The sequence below is a fragment of the Psammomys obesus genome, unplaced genomic scaffold, assembly GCF_907164565.1.
Source record: "Psammomys obesus unplaced genomic scaffold, mPsaObe1.curated_primary_1811, whole genome shotgun sequence".
Taxonomy (NCBI): domain Eukaryota; kingdom Metazoa; phylum Chordata; class Mammalia; order Rodentia; family Muridae; genus Psammomys; species Psammomys obesus.
In genome coordinates, this window is record NW_026596034.1 from 10,574,169 (window position 1) to 10,592,562 (window position 18,394).

The following is an 18,394-nucleotide window of genomic DNA, read 5'->3' on the forward strand; positions in this document are numbered from 1 at the left end:
GGGGAATGACTATCATGAAGGAAGTTTGTTTTTCCCCACAGATTCACTAGCTACTAGAACCATTATACACTGGGTAGGCCCACCCAAGCGAGGACTAGGATTGTTTGGGAGCAATCAATCATTGCTGATAATGCTAAAGGACCTGTTACAGAATGCTGTGATCTCAAATGCTGATACCTTGAAATCCAAAGTTTCCCAGGCTGTAAATCTGGTGGTTGGAAAGGCTGCTTCATGAGAGAGGTACAGAGCTGAGCTCTGTAGAAAGAATGATGGAAACAGTGATGATGGAAACTTCACTTAGAAAAATGCATCATGCATCAGCATTTGCATTCCTTCCAGCTGGTGAGATTCCAGGAGGTTTTAATAAATGAAAGCCACATATGCCTGAAGAAGCCAGCAGCTACTAACTGCCTCAGAAATAATGATGTGCATGCTAGGAAGAGCAGCACGCAGACAAGGGTGCTAGTTTGATTGCTAGTGTTAATTTGTGGTTTGTATATGAGTGTGGCGCAGATTGGATTTATATCTTTGTACCCAAATCAACACAGAAGCATGGCAGAGGAAGGGAAGACATAATAGGGGTGGTTATGTATTCAGTGGTATATATCACTGAATACATTTAAATATACAAGCAGAAAAAAAAATAGGTTATCCATCATACTACTTTATATGACGACATATATAGCTGAGTGTACTGCAGAGTGGTGGTGTATGTGGCTTTAATCCAGAGGTGGGTGAATCTCTGAGTTGGAGGCCACCTGGTCTACTGAATGAGTTTCAGGAAGGCCAGGGCTACAGAGAAACCCTGTGTAAAAACAAACAAACAAAAAATCTGGGTGCACCAATTGCCAATTACAGTGATATATGAATAAAATGCTTTTTTTTTTATATAGTTTTGTTCTTACAGTTTGTCTTAGTCACTGTTTTATTGCTGTGACCAAGGCACTCCACCTCCCTGCAAATATACACATACACATATAGGGTTTTTCTGTGTAACTTTTGCTCTCTCTGTGGACCAGGCTGCCTCAAACTCAGAGATCTATTTGCCTTTGCTGAGATTCAAGGTGTATGCTACCGTGCCCGACCTGCCAAGGCAACTCTTAGAAAACAAAACAAAACAAAAACAAACAAACATTTACTTGGAGGTTTGCTTACAGTTTCAGAGCTTTAGTGCATTATTGTCGTGATGGGGAGCAACATGGCACTGGAGAAGTAGCTGAGAGCTTTACATCCTGATCTGCAGGCAGTCAGAGGGAAAGACTGAGCCTAACATGGGCTTTCGAAGCCTCCAAGCCACCTTCAGTAACACTTCCTGCACCAAGGCCATCCATCCTAATCCTTCTTAAGTAGAGCTACCCCATGATGACTAAGCACTCAAATGCATGAACCTGTGGGGGCCATTCTTACTCAAATACCACACAGTTGTAGTATTTGTTTAATTTGTAAAAACATACAGCCTATTCAAAATAGTTTGTAAAGCCACCCATGAAATGTTCTCATGCTCCTAGTGTTTCTCAGATGACTCCTCTTTTAAAAGACAAGTTAGCTGAGTGTGATAGTGTACACATTTAGTTTCAGCAGAGGCAGGCAGATATCCTGGTTCTACATAGTGAGTTCCGGGCTAGCCTAAGCTATAAACCAAGACTCTTATACACACACGCACACACACTCACATGTATACATACACACATTTGGGGGGAATTGAGATGAGGCTGGAAATGTAGTTTATTGACAGAGAACACTTGTTTAGTATGCTCAGAACCCTGGGTTTGTGTCAGGACAGCCAGGGTTGTGTAATAGAGAGACCCTGTCTCAAGAAACAAAACAACAGCAACAAAACCCCCTGGATTTAACAGGCACGCACGTGCACACACATACATACCATAGATACATAAATGCCTTTTGTGCTTGTTTTGAGTCATATAGCTCTGGCTGACCTCAAGCTCTATGAAGGGGCCTAACCCTGAACTTCGATCCTCCTGCCTGCATCTACCTCCCAAATGCTAGGATTACAGTTGTGTAACTCTGTGTCATTATGCTTGACTCCAATAAATATTTTTCATTTTTAAAATTAATTTTTCCTGAATCATATTTTTGGTATTTTGATCTTTTGGGATTTTGCCGTTCAGGGTTATGGTTATATAGGATTGTGTCTTTTGGGATTATAGCCCAAACCTAATCAAGAGGCAGATAGAGCAAGAGCTGGGACTGTCATTGTGGTTTCTGTAGAAGGACAGGTTAAATATGGTTAGAATTAGTTACGGTGGAGGCTCTGAGGTACAGGGGCTATCTCTAGTTAACTGGTACCTGACTTTGCCAAGGTCGGGAAAGGAATACCCTGGCCCACAATCGGGATTTGTTGGTGTCTCAGCTAATTACTATTGCTGTGAGAAGACACCTTGACCAAGGCAGACTCTAAAAGGAACCATTTAAGTGGGGGCTTGTGTACAGTTTCAGAGGGTTAGTCCATGACCATCTAATGGGCTGCTTGGCCTCAGGCAGGCATGGCACAAGAGCTGTAACTGAGAGCTACGTCTAGATCCACAGGCAGCAAGCAGGAGACTGGGCCTGGTGTGGTTTTTTGAAACCTCAAAGCCTACCCTCAGTGATATACTTCCTCTAACAAGGCCACACCTAATCCTTCCCAAACAGTTCCACTAACTAGGGACCAGACATGTGAGCCCATGGGGGCTATTTTCATTTGAACCACCCCAACTGATATGGGTAGGAAAGATGTGTTTGCAATGGAGCTGTTTGTTACCTTTCAGGGTTTAGATTGCTGAGAGGGGCAGTCCTACAGTGTCAGCAGAGCCCCAGGTGTCAAAGCACACAGGATATATAAAGGTGGGACTAATATAGAAAGTAAACAGACAAAATGTTATCAATGAATAACAAAGAGGAACATGGTGAAGAGGCCAGGGCCCTTTAACGAATTTGACTTTGGAGCAGTTTATAAATATCTGGCATATTTATCAAGTAAAACTTATATAGAAAAAAATCCAAAAATGGAAAATAAAACAAATTAAATGCTTATTAGTCGGTGATAATATCTTTATATTGTATTTTAACATGTTATTTAATATTTTAATATGTTGTTACTGGTAGAAGGCTATTATTGCTTTCTGGAGACTGTTATGTATTGTGTAGATCAAAACATATTAACAGTTATGGTGGTGAGACTTTTGCAATGGGAAAAGGAGATACAATTAGAACATGTGAAGTAAACCTGAAATTGAATGTTCTTGAATTTGAATTGAAAGCAATAGTGTTAACTCATGTTGTAATTTATTGTAAGAAAATTAAGACAAAATAAAAAACTACATTTTTAGTTCTTCTTTTGAAGAGGTCTAGGAACAGTAGTACAACAATCCTGTTGCCCAGAGAATTATCTTTAAAGGCAATTAGGGCTCTGGATTGTTGGCTGATCTCTGGTCTCTGTTTAAAATTTTACACATGAAACTTGCCATGTCAGATGGCAGTTATAAAGACTTACTGGAGTCGTTTCAGAAAGAACTTAGAAGGCAGTTTTGATACATGTAAGTTTAATGTGTGTAAGGTCCTGGGTTTTATCTCCAACAACCATAAGCCAAAAAGCAAAACACACACACACCCCTACACCAACACAAAAAATGCAATAAAATCAACGTTAAAACTTAGAAACAAATTTGCAGCTTCTATTGGCCAAAGGTGAGATAATTTGAGCATCAGAAGGATAAGAAATGCATAATGCTGAGATGGCTCAGCATTTAAGAGCATTGACTTCTCTTCCAGAGAACCTAGCACCCACAGGGCAGCAGTTCATAACCATCTGTGACTCTAGTTTCAGGGGATCCGACACCCTCCTTTGGCCTCTGCAGCATCATGTACACATGTGGTACACAAACATAACATGCAGGCAAACACTCATACAATATAGAAATTCTATACAAATATAGAATTATTTTGGGGAGAGTTTGCTGTACCCCCTTTTGCTTCTGATTGATTATCTATTATGGGTTTCTACACCACTTTAGACCATTTAGTTCCTGAATAAAAGACACAGAGACTTTAGCTTTATATTAAGCTTTAAAGCACTAGAGCTGCCCAGATATCAACCCTCTAAGCTATTTTGCTATTTGCCAGTCATGTTCCCCAATATTACTTGTAAATATTTGTCCTGATTAGGTTGTTTCTGCTCCATCAGGCCAGTCCTCATGGCCGTATGCTCATGGTCCATCTTGCTTCATGGCAACTTTTTCTTCCTCCTCTCTGTGGTCCCTACCTGAGACTGGGAAACCAAACTCCACCTACCTCTCTTCAGCCCAGCTATAGGCTGTCTAGATTATTTAATTAACCAGTCCGATAATTGGGAAGCAAAGCTTATACAGCATAGTTCAGTATATGCGAGAATGTTCTTGTCTGGACTGCAAACAGATCTTGGGGCCCAGAATTTAGCATCTGAATACACAGAGCATCAGACCAACCCCCAACAATAAATCTAAAAAACAGAAAATAGCTGTAAAAATGCAGTAGGTTGAAACATATCAAATGTGCATTCAGGTTTTTTGTTTGTTTGTTTGTTTGTTTGTTTTGGTTTTTGGTTTTTGGTTTTTTGAGACAGGGTTTCTCTGTATATGTAGCCTTGGCTGCCCTGGACTCACTTTGTAGAGCAGGCTGGCCTCAAACTCACAGAGATCCGCTTGCCTCTGCCTCCCAGAGTTCTAGGATTATGGGTGTGTGCCACCGCCCTGTGTTTCCGTTTTTAATGATGCCAAAATAAAATCAGTCATGTTGAAAGATACTAGAGAATCAGCTCACTATTGGGGTGATCACATAGTTGATGACAGATAGCAGCAGAGTTTAAGCCCATAGGAACAGCTGAGTCTAAGCAGTGGGCATCAGTGTCTGCAGACTCCATATTCCTTGATGGAAGTGTGACCAGAACACAGAGCAGCAAAACACTGGTGCTTGCATCCAGTCATACCCCTAGCACTTGCTTTGAATTTATCTTTGCTCTTCTGAGTGTATTCTTCCTATCAGTAACCTAAGTGTCAACCACAAGGCTTTTTAAAGTGAAGAATATCAGGTTCTAACCCAGAGGTGTTGAATCAAAACCAGCATTTTAACAAGTCAGGTGATTCATATGATTAAATCTGAGTTACATTGTTTTACAGGGTTTGCCTAAATTCTTCTACAAAGAAATTAGAAGAATGAGATGGAGGGAAACCCTATACTGAAAAAAGATTTAGAAAGCATATCAGATCCACAGGATCTTATTTGGCACTCATTCAACAAACAGATTTTCAAATTATGGAACAATTGGGAAATATCTTGAATCTACTATAATCTACTTCAAAATAATCAGTGCTGGAGGAAAATAGGACAGAAGGATTGATCAGGATTAATCATGTCTTGTGGATTGTTAAAGCTGAGTTATATATACAAAGAAATTCAGTATTTTATCATTTTCTTGTAGCAACCATAAAAGGGAGACTGACAAGATAGTATAATCATAAAGATGAGGATTTGAAAATTGTATATTGTTAGTGAGGACGTAAACTGGTGTGGCTACTTTGGAAAATGGTCTGAATTCCGCAAAAGACTGAACAAAATTCCAGTTTAACCAGCAGCTCTGCTCTGAAGTATATACCCAAGAAAAATGTAAACATTCATGCAAAACTTGTGTGTAGGTGTTCTTAGCAGCATTTTTCATATCAGTGAAAACCTTGGAAGCAGCCCAAATGCCCACAGATTGAAATGGATACACAAATTAGCTATGGTATAATGAAGTTTTAATATCTACCCCAGATAGATGACCCTCAAAAGCATTACACTAAGAGAAAGGCATCGGCCACAAAAGACTACTCAATTATTTTATTTATATGCATTGTCAGGGTCTTAGGAGGGGAATAAATAGGGAAGTATTTCTCATGATAGGGCATTCTTTTGGGCATGATGAAAATATTCTAAAATTACTTGTAGTGTTGGTTGCATACTTCTGTATATGAAATTACTGAATTGTACGTACATTATAACTGATGAATTTTGTGGTATGCAAATTCATATCAGTAGAGCCATTCTGAAAGGAGGGAGAACATTATACTAATGATCTACTCCCAGTTTTGCCCAGGATTAGTCAGAATAGGTCTTTGTGTAGGCAGTCCTGATACGCAGCCAGGATTGAGAAGCATTGTGGAAGGAAGGTATGCATTCAGGATTGTTAGAAGAGAGGTAGGCTGTCTATCAGATGTATTAGCTTAGAAAGGAAGTCCAGAGATGTGTGACATAAGGAATTAATCTACAGGGAGGAATTGTTTTTACCAGAGTACAGCTAAGCATAGGGAACCCCTTTTTCTTCTCTGAGAGAGTTGTTAGATTGGGATTGAAAACCTAGAATTATACTCTTAGGTGTTATGTATGTTCCCAAATGCTGTAGCAGCATCAGCCCTCCTTCTTCTTCCTCCATCTCCATCATCATCTTGGTTCTCATTTGTCCTGGCTTTGTAGCTTCTTACTCAAAATGAAAACATAGTTTGTTGGTGACATTTTCTGGGTACCAAATCATAATACAAAAATAGTAATTAAAAAATAAACCTAACTAGTTAGATATGGAGGCACATTTTCCATATCTGGAGTTGAAAGCAAGACTTGCAAAAACAAAAAAGAGGAGGGGCGGCTGGAGAAATGGCTTAGAGGTGAAAAGCACTATTTTTCACCTTGCTATCTAGAGGACCTGCATTTGCTTCCCAGCACCCATGTCAAGTGATCTGTGAATCTAGCTCCAGATAATCTGATGATCTTCATCTACACTAGTGCACACACACGGCATGTATGCGTGCATGCACATATGTGTGTGCACACATCTGTAAAGACAAATAAGAATAAATATAACTTACCCAGATTTCTTTCTTTCAAAGAACTTTACATATTAGTGAAGATATGTTGTTTTTTGTTTTGATTTTTGAGAGAAGGGCTGTCCTATAGCCCAAGCCTGCTGGGAGTTTACAGTCTTCCTGGCTTAGCCTTTCTAACTGATGTGCAGTATCATACTAGACTATTTGTTTGTTTGTTTTAAATTTGTTCATTGTTCTGCTGCCTAGATGAGGAGAAATGAAGTAAGCTATATTCCCATTTCTCTCCAGAAGCATTTATTTATCAGAAAGTGGCCTGCTATATCCTTAGCTGAGTAAGAGGGGATTTGAAGGTATAGTTACATGGTACCTGAATTTTGAAGACAAGCTGTGCAGAAGTAGCCCTTGATTCTGGTCTTGAGCAAGTTATCTGATGCCCCAGTTTCCTCAGCTAATGAGGATTTCGGTAAATGTGCTTTACTGGCTTTCCTTCCAGAAGCATTAAGTGTAGAGTGCTGGGGAAGAGTTTGTATTCTGGAGCTAGGATAGATAATTACCTGTGTCTACCATGTCCTGGCGCTGTAACTTTCGACAAGTTGGGTAATCTTTTTGCACCTTAGTTTCCCATCTACAAATCGGGGTGAATAATTGCATCTATCTCACTGGTTTCCTGAAAGCGTTTGGAGTTCATTAGCTTATGGAGTTGGTATTATTTAATTCTGTAATGAGGTCCTCCCTCAAAGCCAGTCATTACTAATTTGGATATTTTGCTCCCAAATGCAGTGTTGTCTGCTGTTTGAGTTCATAGACCATTATGGGAAGGTAAGAAAGCAGCTATATAAAAACCTCTGGCCAGAAAATGGAGGTTTTTAGTCAGGTGCTCTACCATTTGCTCTGGCCCCTACTCATACTCCAGGATAGGAGGTTTTGAATGAAAACAACTCTCTAGTATTTTTTGGCATGTATTAGATAACCTAATACTTTCCCTCTCTTGTCTTCCTGCCTTGCTTCCCTATATAGATCAGTTCTTCTCGGTTCACGGGGACTTGATATATCCCACATCTCCCAGAGACTGGAGAGTCTGAGCGCAGCCACCACTTTTGAACCTCTTGAACCTGTGAAGGACACAGACATTCAGGTAAGGGCTGCCAGCTGTGTGTGTATCTTGGAGCTTGTGCCTAGGCTGTAGGCCTTGGCCCTTTCTTTACCAGCTGAGCTAAGAATGCCACTTTCTTTATTACTTTTCCTCTTACCCAGAAACTATAAGAACAGGAGACTGATTTGGAGATAGAGGGGGATCATTGGGTTTTTTTTGAGAGTGCTCTTTGGGGCTAAATTTAAGAAAGCAATTCCAACCTGTACTTTTTAGATAATTTTGGTTCTGAGAACAGATTTTACTTCATTACTTGGGCTTAGTCCAATGCACAAAGAGTTGTTAAGTTTTTCTTGCTTTCTTTACTAGATCTCAGATAATTTTACTATTTGTTGTTCACATTTCTTTTTGCATCTTGCTTGTATTGGAACTTACTGAAATGACTTTCTGAACTTCAGGAAGTGTTTGGCTGCATTAGTGATACCAGGAAATGGCCTAATAGAACATCCCATTGTCTCTGAGCCAAATATTCCACTAGCTGCTGGTTGCTGTTTTAATCTAATGAGAAACTGCCATAAAATTGTTAAGCAGAAACCTCCTGGTTTGATTAGTTTTGTGTTGGAATGAAAGCACTGTGTGGAATGCGGAGCTGTGCTGTCTGTATTGGTTTACCTGCTCCTGTTTTTGTTTGTTTGCTAGAGATGGGACCCAGTCTTGTATGGTTTGGCTTAAGTTCCTGGGCTTGTGATCCCGAACTCCTGAGTAGTTGGGACTGTGCCACCCCCTGCCCTAATTTCCTTTGAAATAAAAAGGACTCAGGTCCCACAAAAGCAAGAAATTGGGTGGCAGTTGTGTCCTTTGATTCAGCTTAAATTAACACTGTATACCACCATCCTTTGACGTCCAGCAGTATCACGTGTTGGAGCCTGATTGGCACAGTGCCACTCTTAGCATTGAGCGGTCCTTCTTTTACTTTTTCTTTTGGTGTGTTTTGGCTGTGGATAATAGTAAAACTGGACATCTTAGGTTGCTTGATTTTACAAGTAAAACATAGCTGGTGGTCTGTTTTCACATACTGTGCAGCTGCTAAGTTGTTTTTTGTTGTTTGGTTTTTTTTGTTTGTTTGTTTGTTTTTTTGGGTTTTTTTTGAGACAGTTTCAATATGTAGTTTGACCTGAAACTCACTATGTAGCTCAGGGAGGCCTGCAATTTGCACTCATCTTATTCCCTTTTCCTCCAGAGTGCTAGAATTGCAAGTGTGAGTCACTACATCCTGCTTGATTGACTTTTGTAACAACACATGGATTTTTGTTTTTCAAATGGTGCATTTTTTGGAGACAAGAATATACTATATAGTAATCCACACTAAGTATCAGAGTATCTTGAGTGTACTGTCATAAAAGGAAGGGCTGGGGTACTCTGACAGATGCTCGTCAGGACTTCACTGCTCATTGTTTGCTGTCTTATAAGCTCACAAGGCATTTTTCCATGTATAGACTGTCTCTTTCTGTTTGGTAAACATTGATTATATTTCCTTCTGTTTCTAATGGAGCTTGAAATTAATACAGGTTTTGTTTTTACTGTTTTGTTTGCCCTAATCAATGATGCTGGCGTGCATTGAAAATGCATTTTTAAAAAGTTGCTGTGGCCAGCAACAGTAATATGTCTTGGAAACCACTTAAATATACATATGAATGATACTTAATAGAATTTTTGAAAATGTTTATTGATTTTATTTTTTGAAACAGTCATAAAGAAAGCCTATAAACTATATAAGAGCAATAATGTAATAGGACATACTGCTGAATCAACTGTACTAGACTGATCTAAGTGACTTTATAGTCTTAGACACAAGGCTTATAGAAATCCATGCACTCATTTCAGTCTTGACAAAAAAAATAATTAAGGGCAGATTGCACGTCTTTATCATGTTCTGAGCAGACCTCATATATGATTGACAAAAATGAATTATATAATAATACAGTATGGTTTCTCATAGTCCTCTACTGGGCTTTTCACTACATTGCTTGTATAATTCAAAAAGGCTGTGCAGAAATAGCCTGGGTAGGCATAAAGTGGGAGCTGTATTTCCCAATCTCTAAATAGCATTAAATCAAAGCAATATTAGAATATTTGTACCTAATTACCAATATAAATATTACTAAATTACTAATATTGCTAAAAACTAATATTAATAGGTTCCCCTAAAACAATGGGGTTTACCCCTCCCCCCCCCTTATTTTTTCTTTTTTAGTTTATTCAAGACAGGGTTTCTCTGTGCAGTTCTGGCTCTGCTGGAACTCAGTCCGTAGACTAGGCTGGCCTTGATCTCAGTGATCTACCTTCTTCTACCTGTACTGGGATTAGAGGTGTGTGTCACTACCGCCCGGCAGGAGGGTATATTCTTTTACAGTTTTGAGTCTAGAAATTTGAAATCAAAGCATTGACACCATAGCATGTTCTCCTTAGCTCTGGGGGGTGAATCTCTTCTCCAGGTTTTGGTGGTTTCTCATTTTTTGGTTTGTGGCAGCATTTCTTTCTCACACACTGTCTTCATAGATTCTTCTGTTCAATCTACCTTTTCTTTTGTTGAATGAAATTGTCATGTCAGTTTATAAGATCCGTCCATTGAAGCACTGTTGAAAAAGGAAAGGCTGATGCATTTATTGGGTGCATCCCAAATCTAAGACAGTTTCATATTGATATCCTTAATTTAGTCACATCTACAAAGACCCTATTTCCAAAGACGATCATATTTACAAGTGCTCAGGGTTAGGATTTGAGCGTATCTTTTGGGGGAGAAGTCATCAATGCAGTACACTTATAGTGCTATAAATGTTAAGCCTTCCATTAAAAACCCCATCGAGAGTACAGGAGTAACACTTAGTGCTAGCTGCCCTAGTGACCAGGTGAACACAGCCAGCACATCCTCAGCTTTCTATCCGGGTCTTCAGGAAGTGAGGCTGACTACACACATTTTGATTCTGGAATTCAGTGCCACCTATTTTGTCCAAACAAGTCAGCAAACAGTAATGTATTAAAGAGGCTCCAGTCCAGAGCTTTTCAGTGACAGATAGTCTGCTGCGTATAAAACATCAAACAGTAAGCTGCCCTCTCTTTCTCTCATAGGGTTTTCAACATAACATTTGGTCTCCTGGTACTACTATGTAACCCATGCTGGCCTCCAACTTCATAATCTTGCCTTAATTAGTAGATTAAAATGTTTTGTAAGAGTAAAAAGAAATACAAGTATTAAGGAAAGGATACATTATCATGAGAGAATTTAGAGTCAGGAAAGCTGCTATGTCATAGTCACAGCATTGAGATGCTTGTTAAGCCATTTGCTTACCACACTATTTAAATAAAATATTCACTGGTTTGTTTTTTCTTTTTCTGTTCTTGGAAATGAAGAGTATGCTTAGACCACTCAGTTTATTTTTTGAAAAGTCAGAAGAAAAACTAAATGTCTTTGTGAGTTTAAAAATGAATCAGTGCTGTAACCCCTTATCATACAAATTGTTATTTTCAGTTTGTCTCTTGATTTTCTATCTTGAGAAAGAGACATTACCAGTTAGACAGTTATATAAAACAGGAAAGAAGAAAAGAAGTTGTGGTGCTCACTAATTGTGCATTTGGAACAGGTTGCAGAATTCTTGCACAGTTTGCTGGACGGAGTATTGGATTTGCCAGAGTGATTGGCACAATGAGTAGCAGCTCTTTGGGAACATTACTGGATAAATACTAATTCTGTACAAAGTACGGCTGGAAATGTCCTCTGGTTGAGGGGAATTAGTTGAGGGGAAATACTTTCAGAGTGGGCATACAGTATCTTAATACTAGGACTGCTTTGCTGGTGTGTGCGTGTGCACACATGCGCACTTGTGTTGACAGACTTGCTTTGTACTCCAGAATGGCCTTAAGATCTTCTACCTCTGCTTCCTGAGAGCTGCAGTTAAGTTATGGATCATTATGCCGGGCTCTAGGACTTTTTCTGTGGTTGTTTTGTGGCAGGGTCTCACCATATAGCCTTGGCTGGCCTGGAACTTACTGTGTAGAACAAGCTGGCCTCTGCCTGTCAGTGCTGGGATTATGGCCTGTGCCATCAGAGCCAGTGGTTGCTTTGTTTTTGTCTGTATCTTGAAGTTTAACTGCTAAGCATGTGCACCAAGGAAATGTCTAGCAGAACTTTGGTAGGAAGCTTACGATGAGGTTCATTCATAAGGTTTCTATCCACTTGCATGCTGACCATTTGTTCTACAATTCTGAGGGATGGTTTTAGTAGGCAAAACACATCTGCCTTTTGTCTTGCTGTACTATACTTCATATGCTTGAGCAGATTTCTCTGCACCAATTAAACTGAACTAAGTGATTGGAAATTTTTAATTAATAGACTGTGGACTGAAGAAATATGTTTTGTTCTCTACATAGTTTCATGTTCTCTGTGGTTGAAAGTTTTTAGTTAAACATTTCTGTTTATTAATCTTTTTTATTGTATTTCTCCCAGGCCTAAGGAAGTCTACTGGAAGTTCACGGTAACCTTTTGTTTAAAGGTTACAATTTTTTCTAATGTTATGTGTACGAATGTTTTTTCTGTATGCATGTGTGTGCACTATGTACACAGAGACAGAAGAGGGCATCAGATCTCTTGGAACAAGAGTTAGGGATGGTTTTGAGCTGCCATGTGGTTGCTGGGAACTGAACACTGGTCCTCTGCAAGAGCTCTTAGCCACAGAGCCACTGGCCATCTCTGATCATAGAGGACTTTACTGGACATTTGGACCTTGTCTTTTCCCAGCGTGAAACAGCTGTCTATCTTAGTCTTAATCCAGGCTGTCGTTAGTGCTGTATCAGATGAATCTGTGCGAGGCAGTGTCTGAGGTCTGTTCGTTGAAGAGAAACCCTTTTCTGGAATACGGCATACATTTTAGGTCAAGATTGGGTGTGACAGCTGAGCTGCATTTAGAAAAGCTTACATCTCTCTATGCTCAGCTCTTCTTCAGGGACAGGAGTTATGCCAGGCCTTGTTCCCCGTGTGAACACAGTGGTTTCCATACTCCCACTGTTCAAACATATTTGCTGACACTGAACCCTGACCCATGTCAATCTCATAGTTGGCAAAACCCCGTAAACTTGTAAAAATTAAAAGTGTCTTCACAGAGGCAAGCCAGTGTGTATCTTGTTTTGTGTTTATACTTAAGTATACTAATACTTACATGGTGAGAACTGAAATGATTATGTTTTCCTGCCTGCTTGTGATCAAAGAAAGGCAGGCATGGTGGTGTGGTGGCAGAGTACAATTATATTATTTAGTGAATGGAATTAAAAACTGTAACCTTTGGATTCAAACTGGGTTTGTAGAAAATGTGAAAACTGCTTTTCTGTAAGCCAGTGATATAAAATTTCAGTCCTTTTATTTATCCATTCACACTTGCTTCTGAATGCAAGGCTTTCAGAACAAGCAAGCAAATGGCTGCTGAATGCATTCTGAGCAAGCAGGAAATGACAGGCTGTTTTGTCTTCCCAGGGCTTTCTTGTATCCTGTAGTGAGCAGGAGAATATCAATTACCACCTTAAAGAAGAAAGAAGTAGAATAGTTCTGTTAGAATATTTTGGAATGAGCCCACAGCTAAAATATTTATCTAACATCTGAATAGAGCAGGGCATATAGATATTGGCTGGGCTGTGCCTTTGAACTGGCACTGAAGCATCCCTTCCTCCTTCATTAGCTCTCTTAACCTGCCGATATTTCTTGATGCACCAGCCCTCTGGAGCTGGGGAATACAAGTTGTCATCTTCAGTCTAGCATCTTTAAATGACGTGGTTTAGAAACCGGAAATGAGTATGTCCTTTTATCCTCTTAACTATTTGACACTGGAGAGTCTTGTCAAGCATTGATGGCACTTCTCAGATGGCAGCCCTTGACCCTGTGTACCACTCTGATCTGCTGCCACTGTGCTCTGTGATCCATCCTATTTCCATTTCGGGATGTTCAATTCAGAGCTTTTCAGGTTGCAGCCTGATGTGACACCTTTGTTTGGCCTACAGCAGTTGCAAAGTGTGACTTGGTAGTTACAAAACTTGGGGCCTAGGTTACTTGTGTTTCAACCACCAGTGCCCACTATGAGAAGAAATGGAGGGAGAGGCTCAGACTGGAGAGGCCTTTACTCTTCTGTGTTTGGAGAGAGGAAGGAAGTTGAAAGTAGAAGGGCGGTGTCCTCTGTTACTTAGAACCAGGTGTACTGCTGCTTCGTAAAGCTGTTTCATAAAGCATTTTCCTGTGTCACAAATGCCCAGCTTCCATTTGGGGTTCGAGGTGTGAAGAGGTTCAGCTCAGATAGCTGCAGTCATGCCTGACTGAGGCCCTTCATTCTGACAGACATGGCCTGCAGCTGTCACAGGATTGGCACAGGCCCACAGGATTAATTATTCTAGAGTACAGAAGGTCCAGGTCTTGATTCTCACTGTGGAGTGTGAGTGTGGACTCACTATGTGAGTCTGAGGTGCAGTCAGAGAAGCCTGTGGTACTTTTCAGAAACCTGGGGCATGTAGAGCATCATAGCAGCTGCCAAAACATTTAGAAGAAAGAGCCCTTGTCTCCTAAAGCATGTTTACAAGCAGGGCTGGGCTGTTTGTTTAATTCATAGATCAAGGGGAAGATCAGGTCAATAGACTCTTAAGTGGGACTGTGGATTTGCTGACTAACCTTATCAGTATTGCCTAATTTGGTTTATTTCTTGGGATGATATGAGCAGGATAGAGAGGTGCATTCTTCTATTCCTTTTTAAAACACTGTTGCTATATTAAAGCAGGCAGAACAGCATATACTTAATTTCCTCGAGGAAGCAGAATGCATGGGTGTGCTATTCTCTGAGCATGCTCTCCTCTGTTAGGCACTCCCATACTCAGTGTCTTTCAGGCTGTCACAGCAGGGCTGGCCTTTAAAGGAGCAGGTCCTGGTGGATCCTTGAAGGTTTCTGGGCATCTGCAGTGACATTTGGTTCTGTGATGAGGCCCTGAGCTGTCCTAGATGTCTTAAAGTTAGAAAGAAATATAGTGGTGGGCATTAGTCATTCAAAAGCTACTTTTTTGTGTGTGGGAGAGTAGAAGGTTTTTTGAGATAGGGTTCTCTGTGTAGCCCTGGCTGTCCTGGAACTCATGCTGTAGACCAGGCTGGCCTCGAACTCAAGAGATCTGTTTACCTCTGCTTCCCGAGTGCCAAGATTAAAGGCATGTGCTACCATCGCCTAGCGTCAAAAGCTGCTTTTTACTTAATCAGTGCTTCTCAAATCAGGCCATTCTCCCACCCCTGTTTATCTCAGATTTAGAAACACTTTGTTTATTGTTCATTGAGACAGGGTTTCACTGTGTAGACTAGGTCGCCCTTGACCTGTCTCCACCCTCCAAGTGCTGGAATTAAAGTTGTGTACCACCATGCCCAGCTGATACTTTTATAAAATATAATAAGAATGAATCATTAGAAAAAAAGACATGTAAAATGTAAGCTCTGTTTTAAAAAGTTAGGTTCAGTAGGGATAAAATTGCTGTTAGGTTGCTAATAAAAGTTTCTAACTGTATTCATAGTTTGTTTCTTTTTATTTTATGTGTATGAGTGTTTTTCTGTATATGTCTATGCACCATATGTGTGTCTGGTGCCCATGGAGGCCAGAAGTGGGTGTCATATCCCTTGGAATTGGAGTTACAGACAGATGGAATCTGCCATGTGCTGGGAATCAAACCCAGGTCCTCTGCAAGAACAACCAGTGCTCCTAACTACTGAGCCAGGTATTCAGCCTCTGCTGGCAGGTTTTGCATTTCTACAGACTGGGAGTAAGCCATTTGCAGTGACACTCATTTGCCTGTACTATGAGATTTAGTTCTGCCTGCCTCTCTCTTGCCCTCCCTGTACAGGAAAGTGCAGGTCAAAGGCAAGATTAAATTCCTTTGTTTTACTCTAGTTAATGTCAGAGTGGCAAAGCTGAGTTTAATGATCATTTATTATGTCCACATGCCAGCACTTTCTGTACTTTCTCCTTTCCAGCCACCCACAGAGGCAGATGGATGTTTGTTGTTTGTTAACTCTCTTCTCTGAACAGGACCTAAAACCCTCAGAGGCTAGATTTCAACTGTAGTCTATTGACCTGAGTTCTGTTCTTCGGTCTTAGACCCCTAGGTTTTTAATTTCATTTATAGACTAGAGTAGTGAAAGTGAAAGAACAGACTGTCAAGGTGTGTTTGAAGGAGGGGAGCTAGTGGAGTGTGCAGTTGAAGTGTTTTAAGGCCTTTCTCTGCTCACTAGCATATTTCTATACACAGGACTGTTGTTCCTTTCTTAATAAACTATTTTTACTACGTTAAATATTTTGAGGAAGATGTATGATCTTTTAAAATTTAAATTGTACATGTATGTAGGTGCGTACATCTGTGCATTTATGGAGCAGAGGAGGACATTAGATGTCCCCTTCTATTAAACTGTCAGCCTTACTCCCTTGAGACAGGGTTTCAGTGAACTGGGCCAGGGTGGTAGACAGCAAACCCCAGAGATCTGCTGTCTTTGTCCTAACAGTGGTGGGGGTGGGCTTACAGGTGTGTCCATGCCAAACCCAGATTTTTGTATGGGTGCTGGGGATTTGAATTCAGATCCCCATGCTTGCACAGCAAGCACTGCTACCCACTGAGCCATCTTCTCAGCTCAGATGTGCTACTTCTTGAAGGAATGTGGTAGGTATTGCTCATTTTTAAGGAAACTTAGTAGTAAAATAATGTCAAATGAGTAAAAAGCTGGACAACCAAACCTTCATGCAAAGCCCTGCTGGGTTTGGGGAGAGAGGATGTGAATTTTCATGAGGACCAAACCTTCCCATCCAGACAGACTCCAGGAGCTGCTTCCTTGCTAGAATTTCCTGTTTGCTGAGCTGTTACTTAGTTTACTGTCTAACACACAGTCTGTTATTTCTCAGGCCGCTGCCCTCTAGGTGCCCAGTAAAACTTGTATGTAATCCAGGATAGCTTTTAGTTTAAAATGCCAAGTTTTTTGTTTGTGCAGAATAGGTTGTGTGCCACTTCTTGTTTGAGCATCTTTGTTTTGTTTCTGAAGCTGAGCTTGAGAAGGATGATGTTAGAAGCAATTTAAAGGGCACATCACATTTTTACTGTAATACTGGACTATTGATTGTTGACTTATTTGTAGGCCTAATGCAGGCCCATTTCCTTACTTTGTGTCTAACTGGCTATTAAGCTCTGGCAGTGTGCCGGAATGTTGAAATCTTGTATCGCATAATATGATTTGGCTGCCTAAGGGTATTATGTGTGCTTGAAATTTAAAGACACAGACAAAGCTCTCAACTTGGCAAGTATTTTGGAATATACGAAAATTTATCTACAGCAAGATTACTCACTTCTAGGAGACAGGAATTGACATTCAGCAGAACATTAATGCCTGACATCATGTGTGTCATCATCCTCCTGACTTAACTGGCCCTTACAGTAAATACAAACTAAAACCACTGAGTCACAAAGAGAACACCCAGCAGGTAATGGGAAAGGCTAGTGGCCAGTGCACAGGGAATGTTCACAGTTAAAGACTGTGATCAAATACTCTGACAAAAACAATAGAAAGAGTTCATTTGGCTCACAGTGTCGGGTTACAGACCATCCTGGAAGGGAATGCAATTCAGCAGGAACTTGGGAGAACTGGTCGAATTATATCCATAATCAAAACAAAGAGCAGAGAATTGATGCATGTATGCTAATGCTCAGCATGCTTTCTCCATTCCTTTTGCTTGTTTGTTTTTGTTTTTCAGGACAGGGTTTCTTTGTGTAGCCTTAGCTGTCCTGGACTAGCTTTGTAGACCCGGCTGGCCTCGAACTCACTGAGATTCACCTGCCTCTGCCTCCACTTGCGCTGAGATTACAGGTGTGCGACAGACACTGCTTTCTCCATTCTTAAATAGTATAAAACTTCCTTCCTAGGAAATAGTACCACCAACAGTGGGCACATTTCTCCATATCAATTAGTGTAATCAAGGTAATACCCAGACATACCCACAACCCATCATAATCTAGACAGTTTCTCATTGAGTCTCAATGACTTTACATTGTTTCAAGTTGACAGTTAACATTAACCATCACAGTAAGACCTGCTTAATTCAAAACTAACCTGGGGAATGGATCTATAGCACACCACCTTGACTGACATACTGCCTCATACAGTTGTTGGAGATGTTTATTTGGACAAGATAACCATATATTAGGGCTGTGAAAATCCTATTTGAAACAACAAAAAAGGCTGGGGCTATAACTAGGTTAGTTAATGTTTGCCTTGCACATGTGAGGTGCTGGGTTTGACCCTCAGCACCACTTAAGCTGAAGGTGGTGGTACACACCCATAATCCCAGCACTCAAGAGGTGAACACAAGAAGATCAGAAGTTTAAGATCATCCTCTGCTGCTTACTGAGGCTGAGGCTAGACTGG

General features: G+C 40.4%; 1 protein-coding gene across 1 annotated transcript in view; it reads left to right on the top strand.

The window, feature by feature from the left end:
* Nup93 (nucleoporin 93) overlaps nt 1–18,394 on the top strand; it is a 96,205-nt gene that overhangs the window by 20,512 nt on the left and 57,299 nt on the right. Inside the window, exon 3 of the mRNA XM_055621501.1 lies at nt 7,851–7,968. Coding sequence (XP_055477476.1) covers nt 7,851–7,968 — 118 coding nt within the window. The remainder of the gene's footprint in view (nt 1–7,850; nt 7,969–18,394) is intronic.